The 13,029-nt window shown below is 37.7% G+C and overlaps 4 protein-coding genes across 4 annotated transcripts; all 4 read left to right on the forward strand.

Annotated features, from left to right (window-relative positions):
• Positions 1-878: 878 nt before the first annotated feature.
• L201_004363 (uncharacterized protein) lies at positions 879-4,291 on the forward strand (the record flags this gene model as incomplete). The annotated part of the gene is made up of 5 exons (XM_066220105.1): positions 879-1,043; positions 1,117-1,186; positions 1,257-2,639; positions 2,707-2,816; positions 2,903-4,291. 5 exons carry the CDS (start codon positions 879-881, stop codon positions 4,289-4,291), a joined length of 3,117 nt encoding a protein of 1,038 aa, XP_066076202.1.
• A 482-nt stretch (positions 4,292-4,773) lies between these two features.
• L201_004364 (uncharacterized protein) lies at positions 4,774-6,267 on the forward strand (the record flags this gene model as incomplete). Its single annotated transcript, XM_066220106.1, has 1 exon — positions 4,774-6,267. One exon carries the CDS (start codon positions 4,774-4,776, stop codon positions 6,265-6,267), a length of 1,494 nt encoding a protein of 497 aa, XP_066076203.1.
• A 1,060-nt stretch (positions 6,268-7,327) lies between these two features.
• On the forward strand, positions 7,328-10,391 carry L201_004365 (uncharacterized protein; the record flags this gene model as incomplete). Its single annotated transcript, XM_066220107.1, has 15 exons — positions 7,328-7,498; positions 7,564-8,143; positions 8,203-8,226; positions 8,314-8,458; positions 8,548-8,569; positions 8,633-8,658; positions 8,719-8,834; positions 8,911-8,957; positions 9,034-9,146; positions 9,229-9,492; positions 9,556-9,780; positions 9,843-9,935; positions 10,012-10,158; positions 10,226-10,262; positions 10,347-10,391. 15 exons carry the CDS (start codon positions 7,328-7,330, stop codon positions 10,389-10,391), a joined length of 2,055 nt encoding a protein of 684 aa, XP_066076204.1.
• Positions 10,392-10,825: 434 nt separating this feature from the next.
• L201_004366 (uncharacterized protein) lies at positions 10,826-12,650 on the forward strand (the record flags this gene model as incomplete). The annotated part of the gene is made up of 8 exons (XM_066220108.1): positions 10,826-10,876; positions 10,992-11,134; positions 11,215-11,347; positions 11,436-11,831; positions 11,926-12,052; positions 12,125-12,178; positions 12,245-12,323; positions 12,407-12,650. The coding sequence occupies 8 exons, from the start codon at positions 10,826-10,828 to the stop codon at positions 12,648-12,650; spliced, it is 1,227 nt and encodes a 408-aa protein (XP_066076205.1).
• Positions 12,651-13,029: the final 379 nt, after the last annotated feature.

Raw genomic sequence — 13,029 nt, forward strand, 5'->3', positions numbered from 1 at the left:
ACCTCTAAATTAATGTAACTCGGTTACGGCAAATATCCCGAAAGGGTGGTTTTTATGCATTAATGCTTTGTGACGTATATAAAGGCACTGAGCGTTTTTTGCTTGAATTTTACGTAAGCGCTCATCGACCCGCCAAGAAGTGGTACAGTAGCTGTAAAAGTCAGGGTGAATGCAGAAACAGCACAAATGAAGGTAAAGTGTAAAGTAGGCCTTATCTTCCATCATGCGTTTCTCGATATTCACAATTTGTGAAAGACTTTGTATGGTATCGTCAGTATACGCACAGTTGATCTTATCTTTGGGACAATACCTTCATCTATCTAACTAAACTGAACAAAACCAGAGCAGAAAGCATATACGCAAACATCTCAAGAAGAAAATCCGCTTTTCCCAATAATCAAGAGCGGATGACGACTCGCGTCCAGAAGAGAAGAAAAGTTACAGCTAGCTAGCTTTAACGTTATACCCCACAAAATGAAGATTCCAGATCTGTTGTTAATTTACGACAAGGTCTGGTGACGATGTTTTTGTGGAATCTCCGTTTCATACGGTGAAAAAGCTGTCCTTGGTTTATGAAAGTATGGAAACAACATATGGGAAAAGTGCTTGTGGTATTAGAGTGGTATGATCGAGTACATCAGACGTTCAGGTGTATAAGCTGACGTTCTATTTCACTGAATGACTAATTATAACTTCGATATATCATCGTTGCATTATACTCACATTCATGTAGAACATATTGAAGAGGGAAAACTTTGTCAATCACTTTTACTAGAACAGATCAACATGAAGGTGGTCTTTACAACCTGTTTCAGTCCTCTTCAAGCGTAAGCTTAATTACAATACCAACAAATCATACGAAGATCATCATCACATCAATGGAATCATCAACTTTCCCTTTGAGCAACCGGTCTCCTGCCGTATTCACAGTCACTCTGGTCTTACTGGTCTTGTCGACGTTATTCACCATAGCTAGATTGATATCAAAATGGTTAGTAGTTAAGAAGCGAACAAGTGATGATTGGGTTGCGCTTTTAGCTTGGGTGAGTGTAGAGGTTTAGCATGTATTTAGGTCTTTAATACTGAAGGATCATTGCTGATATCCCTTGTCATTAGTTTTTCGCAATGGCCATGTCAGTCAGTATATTGATAGGAGCGAAATATGGTTTAGGTAAAGCTGACGCAGGTGAGTGGCCATCTAGTTTCAGTGTTTGTATCCAATATATAACTGACCTCCTCCTTTTTCCCAAACGTAGATCTTGAAACACACATGCTCGTTCCACTGAAAAGGTCAATATATGCATTTACAACATTATATAATCCAGCATTAATGACTACCAAAACTTCAATATTGATATTATATATTAGAATGTCAAGTGCACATCCATTTTTAAGATATGCTTCTTGGTTTGTTTTAGGTATAGTTGATATATCTGGAGTTGTATTAACTTTTTTAAATATATTTCAATGTAAACCAATATCAACAAGTTGGAAAAGATATCAAGATGGTAAATGTATAGATTTAGTTTCATTATATTTATCTTCTGCACCAATAAATATTTTAACGGATTTAGCTATTTTATTATTTCCATTACCAATTTTAACTTCATTAAGAATGGAATTTAGACAAAAAATAATTTTAGTTACAACTTTTTTAGTTGGTGGATTTGTTACAATTGTTGATATAGTTAGAATAGTTTATTTACAAACTGCTTTAAAAGAACAAATCTCTTTAAATCAAACTTCAACTATTACTGCAAATAATAGACCACCAAATTTTACTTGGCATATTAGTTTTACTTTAATGTGGTCTGCTGTAGAAGTTAATATAGGTTTAATTTGTTGTTGTGTTTTATGTTTAAAACCTTTAGTTTTGAAAATAATACCTCAAATCATAAGAGGGAAAAGAAGAAAATATAAAGATAGTACAAATGGTAATGGAAATGATACTTCAGGTAGTAAAAGCTCAGATCAATCACAACAGCAACAACAACAACCTAGAAAAAAATCAGCTTTAGTCATCACATCTGATAAAATGAGATTGTCCGATATGACACCCCATATGAACCAAGAATCTCAAGATATGAATGAAAGCTGTGATCTTGGCTTAGCTTCACCGTTGCAAATCATCGGCGACGGCGACTTTAATTCGGATATACCGGCGTATCCAGTCGCCAATGAAAAGTCTCCTAAGCCAAACGCTTTGAGGATTGTAACAAATCAACCACCTCAAGCTACATCTCACATACAGTCTAATGGTCATGCGGATGGACATACACAAGAAACAGAAGACGGGGAGGAAGAAGAGGAAATGGATTTCTTACAGATGCTGGCTTCGACCGAGCCATTACCGAACTCCCCAATCAGTCCAATAAACGAGAAACATTTACCTGACCTCACCTCGGTGACAATAACTTCATGCGAAATCGATCCTGTATCTCCAGAAGCTCCCAGTACTGCAAGAATGTCAGCTTCTCCAATATTATATACAACTACATCTAGATGGTTCGGACATGATGAGCAGAATGCTGAAGCACAACAAGAACCAACTCAGAAGTTCTTCGACTTTGTTAATATGGCGCAGAAAAAGGACTTGACTCAACTTACTAGAATGGAAGCTTGGTGGCCTATACTATTTGGTAAGTTATTTTATAGTCGAAGCGACCACAGTATGTTCAATGCTAATGACTTCGTGCTTGGCATCAGTCTCTTCACTTTTCTTTATGTGGGGGTTCGGATATTCACTTCTTTCCACTCTGAACGCTAAGATCGAGGTACTATTGGGCTATACTCCGGCACGGGGTATAATCCTATTTGTGAGTGAATGCTTCAGTCTTCCTAAACACGTCGATTTCATTATCCAGGCTACTTGTGTGAGAATCCAACTAATACCGTCAAGCAGAACGCATACTGGCTTGGGTATACCTGTAGCCCCTTCCTTCTTGGATACTGGGCATTATCGCGGTCGGGATTCCGGACGACGTTCATATTTGGTCTATCGATATATAGTATAGGCGCTTTAGCATTTTGGCCTTCTTCAGTATTACATTCGTATGCTGGATTTTGTGTATCAAACTTTATAATCGCATTTGGATTATCAACATTAGAGGTATCAGCAAATCCATATATATCGTTAGCTGGACCTGGTGAATTGGCTGAAGCTAGGCTAAATTTTGCTCAAGGTATCCAAGCTGTTGGTGTAGTGGTTTCACCGATTTTAGCAGAAAAAGTGTTATTTAAAGAATTACAATTTCAAGCTGAATTATTCAATGTTCAGTGGTGTTATTTAGCTGTATCATTATTTGTGGTCGCATTAGCTGTAGTCTTCTTCTATGTTCCCATACCAGAAACTGAGATTGGTATACTGGAAGCTATGGCTTTACAACGTTTAGAAAATGCTGGTCTAAATTCAAGATCAATCAATAGTCCAAAGATCAAATTGTTCTTCAAAACGATTCCGATCAGATATATCACATTTTTGTTAGGGCCATTTGGTATTTGGTTATATACAGGATCACAAGAAAGTTTAGCATATTATTGGAATCAATTGCATGAAGTCATAAGACCCAATCAAGATTCATTTTGGGATATAACTATTGGACATAGTTTATTTGCCATTGGTAGATTTTTAGGATCATGTTTACTATTCTTAGGTATACCACCTCGAATACTTTTATTGGTTTTCACCTTTGGTGCATCAATAACATCATTATTTATAATAATATTACCTAAAGAAAATAATGGTACATTTAGTTGTATGTTATTATCATTATTTTTTCAATCAATTATATTTCCAACAATTTTCGCAATGTCCTTAAAGAATCAAGGTAAATATACTTGGTTGATTTCATCTTGTATGATCTCTGGTTGTTCTGGTGCAGGTCATATAGTTTCATCAGTTTATGGTATTTATAAATCAACAGGATATAATGAAAATACAAGAAAACATCAATGGATACCTTTTATTGGATATACAATTTTATTTTTAGTTGTTTGTTGGGAAAATTCTTTTATGAAAATTAGAAAATGGTTTGATCCAAGATGGTCAAGATCACAAATTCCAATAGATGATGCTGATGAAGATAATCAGCAAGAATTAAATCGACAAATGACTCGAGAAGAAAGGAGAGAATCAATTGGAAGAAGAGGTTCAACAGGAAGAAGAGGATCAATAGCTACTATAACTACAGCTGGAGGTGGAACAGAATTAAGAAGAACTAAAACTCGTTGGGAAGGTAGATTCGAAGGTTGGTCATGGGGTGATGGATTCCAATTACACGGTCTACAATAAATCCACTCAATCTTTACACGGTAACTGAATAGATTGGCATGATGAGATGTTATTTCTTTACATTCAAGAAGAGATTTTTGATCAAGACGGTCTCTATGCATATGGTAATAGGAAATGAAGGAAAGTTTAGGTCTGTGCAGAAATGAGGAAAAAGGAAAAAATGCTCTGAGAAAGTAGATATATAGTAATACTCTATATTCCTCCGTCTATGCCCTTTTTCTACCTTGACCTTTTCCTCTTTCCTCTTCTTTTTGTCTTTCCTTCTTCTTCTCCTCAATGGCAAACATCAATCATAACGATCATCAAGATATTGCAAATTTATATTCGCGGTACTCAACGTAAGAGGCGAGAAGGTATGTTCATTCTCTAAAACCTCTTCAGATCGTAACCGAAACAATGCGAATAGATGATTGAGTACCTTACTTCCATAGTAGCTATAAAGCAAACAGAAGATGCTGTCATCTCCGCGCGAAGATTGTACAATGGAGGAAGATACTGTAAATCCATTAGCCAACCTCTCAAGGTGTATGCCTAAGAGTTGCTCAAGTACAGATCAAAGGCAATCGTATATCAGCGATATCAAATATAGATCATTTATCAATTCCGCTAAATTACCAGTAGTATCCTCAAGACAATGCAAGCTTTTCCCAAATGTCAACCCCTCTAAAGGCACATTCCATCAACGTAATCAACAGCTTCCCAACGAAATTATCGATAGTATCGCTTCATACAGTGGACCGTCTACTCTGTCTACCTTGATGAGAGTCTCATTCAGGACCTGTCATATTGCCGCCAAGTACCTTTATCGAGAAATCACCATTACTCGCAAGAACGTTGAAAAGGTGTTCATCGGTCTTCCTCGATCTGCCCATTATCACCGATTCTGTGCACGCCAACGCAACAAAGTCTTTGCTGGTCTGAACGCTGCGCCTGAAGATCTTGCTATCCAGCTTGTCTGGCCTGAAGTACCTATGGATTCAGAAGAAGAAAAGGAAGATACAGACAGCCGCGATCGTATGGCTGTAAATGAAAGGCCATACATTACTACTTCAAAAAGTCGTACTAGAAAGATTAACCTTTTCAAATATACAATAGTGCTTCATATCGCTTGTAGATTCCCTACACAGCTTTGTCAAGATCTCATTGCACAATTCAGTAAGGAAGACCCTTCTCGTGTAAGAATCTTTCCTAAAGCTAAAAAAGTGATCATACATAGTCAAACTGTAAAAGATTGGGCCAATAGACAAGATTTAGGTTTAACGGATGATACGAGATGGTCAACATACAGACGAGAGAATCAAGACAGACCGTTCTTTCGATTACTCGGCATATTAGCTAAGCCAGCCAACTGTTGCGTTACCTTACCTCTTTACACTTCCATGGACAGACTAAAATATTTCAGGATCAGAACCAAGTATGACAATATCCCAGCTTATTCTAATGCGCGCACTACTCGAAATATCGGTTTGACAAATAGGTTTAAGCATATGATCACCAAAATCGCTCCAGAATTCATCAATCAAATCGCTTATTTGCTGAACCCAACCGAATCTGAAACAACAATCACTATACACAATTTCACACATGGTTCACTACCTTACGAATATGTTCCAAACAAGGTATTCTTCTGGTCATTTGCAATTGGTGTAGAACAATCCACTCATCACTATAACCATGTTACTTCGGATACAAGAAAATCTCAACTCGAGAACTTAGCTGTAGATACTATGATGACAATGTCTTTGCATCCTGAGGGTGAAGGTGAAAAAAGGAGAAATATCGAAATTGTATGTGAGGATGGTGAATTAGACAGGATCAATTGGAAACGAATAGTCCGAAAAGCCATCAAGAAACACAACTCGATCTTTGTGGATCGTTTAGATGGTTCTGACGATCTTATCAATGCGATAAAATTAGTAAAGAAAAGCGCTACTACAGAATGTAATTGTTGTGGAACCATCGAGGGAAATGCTTAGTGATTATTGTTAGCGAAAAGTGGAGCTGAATATATAGGTTACTGGTAGAGAAAGATATATCATTCAAGAGTAAGCAATGGAAATAATAGCTAGTCAATGCATATAATCATCATCTCAGTGGGAGAATTAGTGTTCAAGAATATTTACATACTTTCATGGTGCATAGGTTCATTATCACGACAATTAGAAGTTTGCATCTCAGAATCAGATTGATCAGACGGTTATTTGTATTCCTGAGTCTGAGCAATAAGATATCGATAATTGTCAAATGATGAGTTATGAACTTGTTCACATATGTTGAAATTATCTTTTCTTCTTCCCAATTCCGTTCACATTTCATCCCTTTTCTCACTGAGATCTTGAAGTTCTCTGTTCCTCAAACAACAGCTTCATCCGGAAATTCTCGATACCTAATTCAAGGTCTTCATTCATCAAGCGTTCGAGAAAGGACGTTTGGTCGTTCATCGAAAGGATTGATCCATCAAGCTGTTAAACCATTTGTGAAGCTCCTTTGGCAGAAGAGGATTGAAGACTGTAAAAGCATGTCTATGAACTGAACTATCATAACTTCCATGCTGTGGTCAAGAATATTTAAAGCAAGGCATTCCTATCCGTGTTCTTACGCTTACATTCACAGGTGTATGTGCACATTATTGTATTATTGATAATGCCTCCTGTGGCAGTGAGTAGTTTGAGGTTTATTCGTATTCGTCCGACTTGACTTCTATGAAAATTCATAGTTGACGTCATGGAAAGGAGGTACACAGAAGGCTCCCCTTCCTTTGACAGAACATATCCTTCTACATAAAGGACAGTGCTACGCGTTAGAATCACTTTGACTTGTCATATGGTCTCTCGTAGCCGAGGAGTTGTGTATATAAACATAGAAAGCCCTGACTTGTCCCCATTACATATTCATTTGCATCGGATCATCATTCCTTTTCTACTCCACAAATTCTTCAATTCTCCTCTATCCAAATAATCATTTCTCAAACGTACTTTATACTTGTTCCCTTTTTGATATACCAGCTGATTTAGTGCGACTTACAGTATAACCATAATGCTCAAAGCTTTATTCGCAGCTGCTGCTTTTCTGCTGACATCTGAAAAGAGCACTGCCACTCCCATGCTCTCTCATGATAAGGAGGTGATCTTTGAAGCTCCCAGCAATCATAACATCGAAGCTTCTAGCGGTCCTTCAACTATGATCTTTCCCAATCAAAGATTTTTTGTAAGTCGATCTTTCGTTACGGGTATAATTTCTTTTCAGCTAATCAATGAGTGATACAAAACCAGTATAAACTTGATAATATTGATTATTTCACTCCATCCGATCAACCTGCTCATATAATTAACGTTCAATCCAACGCAAATTTCCAAGAGGATTTCAATCCAGTTATGATTATACCCATCGTAAAATCCAAAGATGGTATATTTACCGTACAACATCTTCAACCTTTAGTTGAGGCATATCTTTCAGAAGATGATGTTTTGACCGAAAGTCACTTTGAAACCGTCCTTTTTCATCCAGAAAGTAATGTCGATGATGGTCTGTTTATCGATTTGTCAAGTATCGTCTACCTCATGAAGAGGTTTGACACAAAAGCTATATTCATGGATGAAAGGTTTTCTACCAATTTACCTTCTCCTGGAAACGGGTTACCTTCAGTTCCTATTTCCACAATTCCTGCTAAGTCCATTGAACATGGTTTAGCAGGACCGTACTTGTTTCAATACATACCAAATCAAAGTAAACTCCATTTTTACCCTATTTATAGATTATATCCCGATTATTATAAGGCTTTTGTGAATGGGATTTATCCATTAAATGATGGTTCTGGCTTCTACAATACCTTGGATAAACTTGATTCTTATGGTAACATCTTGATCCCTGTGCCCTCCAGATTATACGCTAAAAATGGGAAATGCCTTTAGCAGGCGAAAGGGTAGGTGTCAAAGGTAAGTTATTTGCCGTTGAGATCACCGTAATGATCATCGCCTCGCGGACTGATAAGGTAACGAACAATTCATAAATCCCTTACACAGATATCTTTGACATCAAAGGTGTTCCTACTACAGCTGGCTCTAGATTGTACACAGCGTGGAGAGGCGATGTCGATAAGACTGCCTCTTCAGTAAAAAAGCTAGAGGATGAAGGAGCCGTCATTGTCGGTAAAGCCAAAACAGTAGCGTGAGTATCCATCAACCTGAAATGTCGTAACTTGCTAGTAACACTAGTAGCTCAAAGCTGATATGACTAACCCTACACTTGTTTTCTAGCTATGCCAATGGTGGTATGACAGTGAGTATAGATTATAACGTAATCATGATGTTCTTTTGAAAGCTAATTGAGATCATCATCCAGATCGAAGGAACGATTGACCATCTCTAGTAAATTGATCTCCCTAAATAACTGACAAAAGCGAGCTAATTTGTACCATCTTTATTTAGCCCTTACTCCGCCCGAGGTGATCAAGGTCAATCATGTGCCTCATCTTCTTCAGGACCTGCATGCGCTTTGACAGCTTATGACTGGCTTGATTTCACTGTTGGGTCTGATACAGCTGGTAAGTTAGCTTTGCAATCAAGCAAATATGGCAGCGAGAATGACGAGAGTCTTTGACTGACCATGGTCTAACAAAGGCTCAATTCGTAGACCTGCAGCCGTCGCTGGACTTTATGGTAACAAGGTATGGTTATATAGCTTCACCCGTGATTGAGTGGTATAGCGAACTTAGCTGATCAATGGGCTATTGCGCTCCGTAGCCCACACAAGGCATAATTGGTCTGGATGGGGTAATACCATTATTAGCTTGGACAGATACAGCTGGAATTTTGACTCGTTCTCCAGCGAAATTAGTCAAAATTCTAAAGACATGGTGCGTTGTGTTTCATCGACCTGCTAATCTTAGGAAACAATTCGTGGACGATAACATCCATAATATTATCTTTCGAATTCAGGTATTCCGATTCGCCAATCAATAGAAGACATAATCACTTACCTAAAACAATGCTTGTCCCTTCTGACGATTTTCCTGATATGCCTAAAGACATCAAATCTTTAGTCGAAGGTTTCTTGAAAGATGTCGAATCCACTTTAGGTATGAAGACCCGTATGGTCAATCAAACCGCTATTCATCCACATAAACATTTCAAACCTGGAACTGATTCGAGGCCATACCATAATTTTTTCACTGCTACTGATTTTCATGAGACAATGTGGGCGTAAGTAAATGAACTAGTGGTTGGCTTTGATAGTTATTAATGCTAATAACATTCTTGATACAGATGGCAATGGAAACATCTGATTGAACCGATTGTGCAAGATTATGAAGCTAAAAATGAAGGTAGATTCCCTTATGTTGGATTCCGATATACAAAGGGATGGCAAGAAGCAAGAAAGAATCCATGGAAAGAAGAAGATTTTGATTTGAAGAGGGAAAAACTTGATAGAACTGCAGATTGGTTCAACAATATGATTGGAAGAGATGAAGAGACTTGTTCCAAGACCTTGTAAGTATTGAATGCCAATCGTTTGGAGTGCAAAACGTGTATTGATTCCGATTGATTGTCAGGTACATCGAGCCTTTGGATCTCGATAATTCACCTATATATCGAGAAACAAAATTCAACGATATCAGCGAAACACTTGCTCCTACTCGGAAAAAGTCAGTTTGTCGTATGATTTATCGTATAGCCTTATGTGATACTGACATGTTCAATTCCGCTCATGTTCTCCCTTAGCCCGCTCTTCGCCTATGCTCCAGCTTCCATCTCAGGTGCTCCAAATTATGTCATACCTATTGGTCAAGTGCCTTTTAAATCACTAGTATCAGGTCAAATGGAGATGCATCCTATTTTGATGAGTATCACAGCTTATCCAGGATGCGAGTAAGTTATATTTCTGTTCTCCCCATAAGTAAGAAGTATGAAATTTAAGCTGATTCACCGGTTATAGCTTTATGATTCTTGATTTTATCGACAAGCTTGACAAAGTGAGTTTTTCCAGATGGTCCTCATTGTGTTCCAGTATCATTTGAGTTCCCACTTGACAGCTAATGTCGATATCACATTCACAGGCTGGATTGATCAAAGAAGTAAAGACTGGGCGTACTGCGTTTTAAAGACCTAAATGCTCTCTAGTCATTCGAAATTTCTATTCTTCTTTCACATCAATTGACCGAGTAATGTACCGATGCCTTTTTCAATTAGCTGTCCATGTCATATCTTTATAGACAACTAATATTGATGCATGCATATGGTCGAGGTGATCTTGAGGTTGTTTCGAATGTTATTGAGAACTCATCATTCAATCGTACGCGTGCGATTGTGCCGAATCACGTGATCTGGATCTTTCTAGAATCCGCCGTCAATGTCAATGCTCGCGTCGTCACTGTGAGAGGGGTACTGTCATAATCATAAAATCATGATTCACTGTTCATATTATATTACAGCTCTGTCCTACTCAGACCAAAAGAGTTCACTCTATCTCACAGAGCAGAAGATACAAAACCTTTGTTAAAACCAAAATCGTTAATCTAACACGAAAACAGAAAAAATGGGAGAACCTAAACCTTTGACAGCTTATCAACAAACTTACCACTGGAGAGTATGTTTTGAACCTCGCCTTCTTCGGTCCTACTTCGGTCCTATAATGTTTTACGATATAAGTACAATAATAATAACGAGTGCTCTTTACTGACTTCTACTGTGATTCTGATTAGAACAAGAACTGTGCACCTTTCGCTCATGATTGGGTAAAAAAAGTTCTTCCTGGTCTTAAAGTTGAACAAGGTGATTCATATGCAGAAATTACAGAAGTTACTAGTGTTTCAGGTGATTGTGATCTAGGTCAACGTAAAGGAAAGTAAGTACTCAAATCTACATGTTATGGAAAAACACTTCACCCCCACTATTGCAGTACTAATGAGCTTGATCTTGTTGTAGACTTCTTACAATTTACGATTTAGAAGTGGAGGCTAAATGGGCAGGTAAAGCTAAAGATGGAAGTGAAGTTAATGGTACTTTGAAAGTACCGGAAGTCAGTCATGAAGCTATTGATGGATTATCAGATTATGTCGTGAGTAGATTAATATACACTTATATATCGAATTCCCAATTTCCGTTAGGAGATTAGTAATTCAACTAAGTCATTCTAAATTTTATAGTACGAATGGCGTGAAACTTCAACATCATCAAGTTCTTCATCAGAATTACTATCAATCATAAAATCCAAATTCCCTTCTATACTTTCAGCTAAATTCAATACATTCCGAGCAGAATTATTATCTGCTTATGGTAATCCTTCAGCAGAAGATTCACCTGCTGCATCAGGTACATCAACACCTCAACCTTCTGGATCAGGTTATTCACCTGCACCACCAGCTAAATCAGTAGAAGGATCGGAAAAGAAATCAGAAGAATCAAAGAAAGAGAAAGAGAAAGATATAGGAAAAACAGTCACAGTTGAAGCTAAAGCAGATTTACAAGCTTCAGCAGATGATTTATGGGGTTTATTAACCGATGAAAATAAAGTTCCAATGTGGAGTAGATCAGCTGCTAAAGTGAGTTAAAAATATTTATTACCTGATGGTTTTACGGTGTCCTATTTCGTTTCAGAACTTCTATATCGAATAATTGAGCTGACTGTCTGCTCAGATCAACCTTACACCTGATGCTCCTTATGAGCTTTTCGGTGGTAATGTACGAGGGAAAATTATTTCCGTTGATAAACCCAAAAAACTCGTACAAACTTGGCAAGTACGAAGTCCAAGTTGGCCATCAGGTGAGCAGAACGAGTCTCAAACATCCCATACACAGGGAGGGTATAGCTGACAATATCAATCCTTATGGACAGAACATTACGGTACAATGACTTTGACACTTGACCAAGGGTCGTCCTCAACCTCAGGTAAGTAACGATTTTATCTTTAGATTTGTTTAGCTAATACGACCATATTACGCATATCATCAAAAGCTACATTTACACTCGATGGTGTACCTGCTGGAAATGAAGCCGAAGTGGAGAAAGCTTTGGATGCATTCTACATTAGAGGGTGAGTTCTACTTCTGATTGACTTTGTCCATATCATTCCATTTTCCGCATGTGCAATAGTGAGCTAATCTATACAATTTACAGTCTCAAACAAATGGGGTTAGTGCTATCCTCTTCTTCTCGATCTTACATTACACCGTCATCCCGTATATCCCCCTCTACAACCAAATCGAAACCTAAAAAACTACGCAAAAAACCATCTGCATCGACCTCCTCTGGATGGTCTTCTTCCACTATAATAGGGAGCGGGGTAGTCGCAGCTTTGTCGGCTGTATTAGTCGGGATAGTGTATACCTCCTTTCCTTCTTCTTCCAGTACTCGTGTATAATATCTTACAGTAGAAATTTTGGACTAATGCACCTCTTTTTGTATCTTCAGGTTGGGAACATTCCTTTAAGCTCATACATAAATATACAAAAATTCCGATATATAGGAGTGATCAATAGAAGATGAATACTTCACACTAGAATGCAGATTATTCATATAGAAGCAAATGAGATATTGAATGTTATTGTAACTATTGAATCGTATTATTGGGTTCCAGCCGTAATTATACGTCAAGAAATTCATCTGTGTCACTCTGGTTCCTGCGACATGCTTTGAATAACCGTAGTATTGGGACGTTTTTTTTCAAGACTTCAATTCAGATCATTGACCATCTCATTCATCTATACTCATCTATAAGCATTACAAGGTATTCCGTAAAA

Source organism: Kwoniella dendrophila, chromosome 5 (genome assembly GCF_036810415.1).
Source record: "Kwoniella dendrophila CBS 6074 chromosome 5, complete sequence".
Classification (NCBI taxonomy): domain Eukaryota; kingdom Fungi; phylum Basidiomycota; class Tremellomycetes; order Tremellales; family Cryptococcaceae; genus Kwoniella; species Kwoniella dendrophila.